The sequence below is a fragment of the Giraffa tippelskirchi genome, chromosome 2 (genome assembly GCF_054371585.1).
Source record: "Giraffa tippelskirchi isolate mGirTip1 chromosome 2, T2T-mGirTip1v1.2.pri, whole genome shotgun sequence".
In the NCBI taxonomy this organism is placed as follows: Eukaryota; Metazoa; Chordata; class Mammalia; order Artiodactyla; family Giraffidae; genus Giraffa; species Giraffa tippelskirchi.
The window spans coordinates 28,246,858-28,253,445 of record NC_137276.1 but is presented as its reverse complement, the minus strand read 5'-3'; the positions used below and the strand labels follow the sequence as shown (position 1 = coordinate 28,253,445).

At 58.5% G+C, this 6,588-nt stretch overlaps 1 protein-coding gene across 4 annotated transcripts; it reads right to left on the bottom strand.

Annotated features, from left to right (window-relative positions):
- Window positions 1–603: 603 nt before the first annotated feature.
- Window positions 604–6,219, bottom strand: FGF8 (fibroblast growth factor 8). Of its 4 annotated transcripts, none has more exons than XM_081546715.1 (6): window positions 6,188–6,219; window positions 6,054–6,090; window positions 5,433–5,519; window positions 5,028–5,208; window positions 1,719–1,825; window positions 604–894 (listed from the first exon to the last, which is right to left on the bottom strand). In XM_081546715.1, exons 1-6 carry the CDS (start codon window positions 6,217–6,219, stop codon window positions 604–606), a joined length of 735 nt encoding a protein of 244 aa, XP_081402841.1. The 4 variants fall into 4 exon arrangements, with proteins under 4 accessions (XP_081402841.1, XP_081402846.1, XP_081402852.1 ...); XM_081546720.1 differs by having other exon boundaries at window positions 5,028–5,175; XM_081546726.1 differs by lacking the exon at window positions 5,433–5,519.
- Window positions 6,220–6,588: the final 369 nt, after the last annotated feature.

The following is a 6,588-nucleotide window of genomic DNA, read 5'->3' as shown; positions in this document are numbered from 1 at the left end:
TCAGAGCTGCTGCCTGATTCGCTGTGGGTCTCAGCCGCCTGCCACCTGGGGCAGCGCAGGGGTAGGGGGCTGACCCCGGCAGGACCCACTCTCCAACACATGTTTTTAATACAATTAAATAAATATTTCAGTCATTTAATAGCAACTAGTAACAACCATCCTCACCCGCTCTTGAAAGACCTGACCTAAAGTTCCAGTCTCTTTCCTCTCTGCTCCCACCTAGGAGTGCAGTCTTGCCCTGCAGCTGCTGGGGTCCCAGGAGCGCCTTTGCGGGATGAGAAGAGCACCACCCCACCCCACCCCACCCCCCACCCCCACCCCCGCCTCCCCGCCCTCACCGGAATCCCAGTCTAGGCCACTCACCAGCCTAGGTGAGAGTGAAGAAGTCAGACACCACAGCTGAGTGGAATACAAAAATAGAGCCTCTCTTTTGTTTAAAAAAAAACAAAACAAAACAACAACAACAACAAAAACCCAACAGCAAACAATTATCCACAACTAGAGCCTGGGCTCTCCCGGCTCCTCCCCAGCCTTCAGCAGCGCAGACCTCGTCCTGCAAAGAGGAAACCTGGGCGGGGAGCGGCGGGGAGGGGCCGGCAGGGACTATCGGGGCTCGGGGGCCCAAGTCCTCTGGCTGCCGCGCAGGCTGCGCGTGAAGGGCGGGTAGTTGAGGAACTCGAAGCGCAGGCTCTGCTCGGTGGTGTGGTGGCCGCGGGGCAGCCGCTTCATGAAGTGGACTTCGCGCTGGTGCTGCCGGGTCTTGGAGCCCTTGCGGGGCCGGCCCTTGCGTGTGAAGGCCATGTACCAGCCCTCGTACTTGGCGTTCTGCAGGGCCGTGTAATTGTTCTCCAGCACGATCTCCGTGAACACGCAATCCTTGCCTTTGCCGTTGCTCTGCAGGGTGGGGGGCAGACACGGTGTCACCCGGCTCTGTCCGGAGCCCCCTCCCATCCTAGGCAGAGGGCAGGCGGCCCCAGACAGCAGGTGGGCACCCCAGCAGATGGCAGGGTGGGCACCCGCTCTCTAATCCCTCACAACTCACAGCCCACCCGGCAACTTCCTGTCCTCCTGGGTAGCAGTGACACATGGCTGTCTACAGAGGGGCTGGGCCCCAACACAGAGGGGCAGAGAGGGGGCCCAGCCCCTGCCCACCCTGGCCTCCTGCCCACCAGTCTGGCCCAAGCTGCTAGCACCCGTTTCCCCACCTGCCCCCCTCAGCCATCTCAGGATGCTGACCTGCAGCCCCAGGGCCACCACCCTATGGGGGAGGGAAGGCTGGTGAGGAGATGCTGAGCCCCAGGCCCCAGAAGCCAGGGAAGCGGGGAGCTTGAGGCTGGAGAGGAGCCGTGACTAATGGGGCCATTTCAGAGCTCTGCTGAGGGGCTGGGCCCTCGGCTTACTGAACATTCCAAATGCTGGTACCATGTAATTGGACATAATAGCAAAGCAATTTGGCGATTTGTTAAAAAGATATATGGAATTTACCGACACCCCCTCCCCAGCTCCTTCCCTAGCCTTCCTTCTTCTTCCTTTGCCTTTATAGCTTTTCATCTCTCAGTTACCTCCTCCCTCACCTCCTCCACCCACCCCAATCATTAGGTAACCCCAAGGTGGCCCTCTGCCCCTCTGCTCACCTTGTTGGGATCCTGGAGGAGCTCAGCCAGCCCAGCCTGCTCCCCAGGCCCCAGCCAGTCCCTTTCTTCTTTCTAGGACCTCACCTTGGCAATCAATTTCCCCTTCTTGTTCATGCAGATGTAGAGGCCTGTCTCAGCTCCTCGTACTCGAACCCGGCTCCCAAAGGTGTCTGTCTCCACAATGAGCTTTGCTGTCAGAAAAGGTTGGGGTGGGGTGGGGGTGGTTATTCGCAGCTTCCTGACCTCCAATGCTCCATGTCCCTACCCCAGCTGGCCCATCCCAGAAGCAGCTGCTCCAAGGGCCAGATGCCTAGGCCGTGGGGTCCAGCCACTAATATGCTGTGCAACTCTGGAAAGGTCAAGTCCCCTTTCTGGGCTTCAGGCCCCTTGCCTGGGTTTACAGAGGGGGAATGGATGAGATCATGGTATCTGAACTGGTTTATGCAGAGGGGTCTTAGAGCCATCAAACTGAAGACCCTCTTTTATAACCAGACAGTAATGACTTTTGTGTTGAGGCTTCAAGTAAAATTTAATTTGACTGGAATTCCACTGCAAATCAAAAGATCTATGAGGATTCTTCCAACTCAAAATATTATATGCACGTGCCTCACAGATTATTACAAACATCCAAGTGCAGTGGTGACCTCCACTCCTGAGGTCAAACATAAAAGCACTCTCTCTTGCTTCTGATACCTCGGGTTCCAACCCACAGCCTTGGCCAGCCCCCGACACCCTCCACTCCAACCCACTCCACCCCACCCCACATCGCCCATCCTCCACCCTGGCTCTGCTGAGAAGGTGACAGGGATGAGGACAGCTCTCCCTCCACACACAGCCCATGGCCGACTGCTTTCCTAGAACCTCAGACACCAGCTAGGAGGATACTATCTCTTCCCCATGCTTCCCAGTCACCCCAGACCCCAGCCCCAGTATTCAGAAATCAGTAACTCAACAGTCTTTTCTCTTGCACCCCCTCTAGCAGCACTGGGCTTCTTACACCAGTGAACAAACACTTTCTGTAGGGGAGGAGAAGAGAAAATCATGTGTGCTTGCCTCTCACTCAAGAGCCAGGAGACAGGGAGCTGAATCCTGTGCCTTCTTACCTCTTCCCTTAGACAGCCAGCTTGCCAGAGAAGCCCTGGCCCCTGCCCACTCTCTGCACAACTCCTCCCTTTGAGAGTGGGGACCGACTTAGCTGTTTGGGATGGAACCAAAGGGACTGGGTCTCCTGCCCTCCCTCCTTCAGCCTTCTCCCTCCTTGAGAAAGAAGTCTGGGGACTCCCAGGGCTACCTCCCAGCTTATTCTGACAAGGTGGCACCTTCTCTGACCCTGAAACTAATGGGAGGTGATGGGCACAGGTTAGCAAGGCAGCCCTCACACCCCAGCCTATGACTGCCTGCCTCCCTTTGCAGAAGCATAGAGCTGGGACCCAGTAGCCAAGTCCCCAGTCTGGCTCCAAGTCAGCCAGGGAAATGCAGCTGTCACCTCCCCTCCCACCCAGCTCCTCTTGGATCCAGCCAGTCTGCCCATCCCTTTCCTTTTCTGCTTTTCAGGGCAAGGAGCAGCTATTTTTTAAGGGCTAAGAAGGACACCAACTGGAGAAGAGGGGGGTCTGACGAAACAAGGCAGACAGGAATGAAGCCCTCTGTCCCTTCCTAGAGCCTATAAGGAAGCCCCTGGGACTTCTCTACCATTCTCCCCCAGATTCTACCTGTCCTGGCTATACACCCTAAGCCTTTGCTCTTGGGCCCTCCAGCTCCTGCTTGGGCCCATCAGGCAGGGACCAGGGAACCTGGGAAGCCTCCTATAATTGTAAGAAGAGAAGTGGGCATCAGACCTCTGATGTCTGAAGATGAATCCCCTCATGACCAGCTTAGCGTCTTCTTCCCTCCCCAAACCCCTAGGATGCTGGACCATTTGCTCCAATGGAGCAAACCCAGGAGGAGCCAGGCATTCATTCCCTTTCCTTGGAAGCTGAGAAGGGCAACGAGCCGCCAGCTTGAAGGGACAAAGGGACGGCAGGCTGGCCCTGCCAGCCCAGCGGGGGAGCTCAGCCACCGGGCAGGCCACCCCCACCCCCACTGCAGAAAGCCCCCACTCTTCTTCCTGGATGGAGCTGGGGAGCTGGGGCGGCAGTTTACAGCGGCTTTCCCAACCGGGCTTTTGGAAAGCTTAACATTTTCAAACCTATTCTTCCACCCCAGTGACAGATTTATCCCAGGAAAATTATGTCTCCTTCTCCAGCTTTGAAGGGAAGTCAGCTACGTCGATGCAGAAAAAATGCAGCGAGACATACTCGATCCCCCAAACTGGCTCGAGAAGAGGAGAAAGTATTCAGGAAATGTTAAAAAAGGTGAAAGTAAGAAGAGTTTTAATCGCTCTGCCAGACGCGGGGGTCTCTCCAGAGATTCATAGAGAACAATCTTGAACCTCTTTTTTAACATTTACAGACTTGCAACTCCTTTCAAACTCCACATCTGAAAAAAAGGCTTGTTCTTTTTCTGTTTTATATCATTCTTCATTTTTCTTCTTAGCTCTTAAAATGCTTCACCTTTTTATTACATTTTAATAGAGTCTTCCCCTCTCCTTTCATGCTTGTTTAACTTGGTCATTATTTAAAGGTTTTTAAACTCACAATAATCGCTCTCTAAAAACAACACCAGCCGCCCAGAGGACTTGCTTTTCTCTTGGTACATCCAGGACTCTGGAAATTGGCCTTGTTTCAAGGCAGGAATATTGAATGTTTTAGAAATCAATCAGTCCTCAGCCTCTCCACCCCACAGTAGCTCCCTGTACTCACTACCCCATGGGGAGCCAGGAGCTCTGCTCTGACCAACCGCCTGGGTTCCTGGACAAGTGAAGTGGGGAAGGCCCCTTTCCTAGCCTAGTCCCCATGTGTAATTGACCCTCCTGATCAAAGTATTTAAGGTTCGCAGTACACCGCCCCCCCAACCTGGGAGAGTTGAGGGGATTTCTCTCCCTTCTCTTTCCCACTCTCCTTTTGTGGGCCCTGGTGACATATCCTCTTTCAAGAGCTTCCCTTAAACCTGGGCCCCCTCCCCCTGAACGCTCTGCCTCCACCTGCAGTGGGGAGGGGTATGAGAGGGGGAGGTGGAAAGGGAGATTTCTGGATTCATTCATCTGCTGGGCAGGGAAAGGGCACCTATGGGCCAAGTACTCCCCAGGATCCCTTCCCCAGCCCTCTCTTCTCCAGCTGACCCCCAAGATGCTTTGTCGTCTTAACTCCTTCCCTTCTGAGCTGGGGAGCCTGCAGGCCTGAGCTCAGCGCAGATGCAACTGCTGGGTCCCGTCACAGCAGGTCAGCCTGGGGACGAGGGGCGAGGGGCGCGCTCCGCAGGCTACCTTAACCCCAGCGCAGTGCAGCTCCTTACCGAATGGGTCCCCGTCTTCTGCCATGGCGTTGATGCGCTTGTTGGCCAGGACCTGCACGTGCTTCCCGCTGGTGCGGCTGTAGAGTTGGTAGGTCCGGATGAGACGGCGGCTGAGCTGATCTGTCACCAGGCTCTGCTCCCTCACATGCTGTGTAAAATTAGGTGAGGACTGAACAGTTACCTTTAGGAAATTGAAAAATACACAACACGCCATTATAATGCTACCCTGCCCAGGGGCCCGAGTGGCCCCCATCACCCGACACCTCCCTCCACTGCCCCAGGCAGCCGGCAGGGGCTGGGGTCCCCCCAACATGCCAGTTCGGACCACCCCCACCCTACCCAAGAAAGTCGGACAGACCCAGTCTAGCATGGATGCGCCCGGGATGGGGAAGGATCTGGACCCACCTGTTGGGAAACACCCTGGGACTCCCGGCCAGCTCGGAACAGGGAAGCGAGCTCCCTGCCCAGCGCAGGCCCCCCGCCCGGGCCTTCCTAGAAGAGCAGGGCGCTTTTAAGTCGGGAGGCAGCGCGGCCCGACCCCTGACATTTATAAAGACAAATTCACGGAGCAAATGTTAAGACCACAGAAGACCCGGGCACCTGATCTTTCGGCCAGACCCGTCGCAAGTCTCCCCAGAGAGCCGCGGAGAGGGTCCCTGAGGCAGTCACCGGATCTCTGACATCGAACGCCCCCTGGCCCCGAATGCCCCCTTCCTAGGCGCGGCCGGGAGTGGCTGCCCGCCGAGTTCCCCAACCACCCCCACCTGGCTGGGAGAGGCGTGGAAGACAGCGCCGGACTCCGAAACCTCGGGTTCTAGCCTCGCGCCGTTCACAGGCTGTGTGACCTGAGGCTGGCGCTACCTCTCTGACCCTTAACCCCTCCTCGGGATAGTTAGAGGTTGCAGTTCTAAGATGCTTCCCAGCCCTTCCAGCCCGCCGCGCGGCCGCGGGGTCAGTCCTCTTGCCCCGGCCTGCCCGACCTCGCCCCACGGCGTGCCCCGCCGGCCCCGGCGCAGTGCGCCTTACCTGGGCTTGGAGGCAGAGAACCAGCAAGTGCAACAGCCTGTGGGAGACAAAGCGGGCGGGGAGAGAGGGGCGCGGGGTGAGCGGCGGGCGGACCGGCGGGCGCGCGGCCGGGGGCGCGGGGCGGCGGTACTCACAGGCAGCTCAGCGCCGAGCGGGGGCTGCCCATGGCGCGCGGCCGGGGAGCACGCACAGCCCCGGCGGGATCTCGCCGGCTCGCGGGAGGCAGCGGACCGGCGAGCCGAGGGCGGCGGCGGCGGCGGAGGGGGGCTCGAGGGTGGCTCGAGGGCGGGAGCCCGGGCGATCGGGACGCGGCTCCGCGGGTCCCAGGGAATGTCGAGCTCACCGCGCCGCGCCGCGCCGAGTGCCTCTGCGCCGCAGCCGGAGCCGTTGGCCGCTGGCTGCTGAGGAGCCGGAGCGGGAGGGAGGGTAACGGGCCGGCAGAGAGGGTGGGTAAGTGGGAAGGGAGGGGGAGGGGTGGGGGCGGGGGGCGCCGCACCGGGCGCAAGGGGGGAGCGCGAGGCGGGCGGCCGGAGCC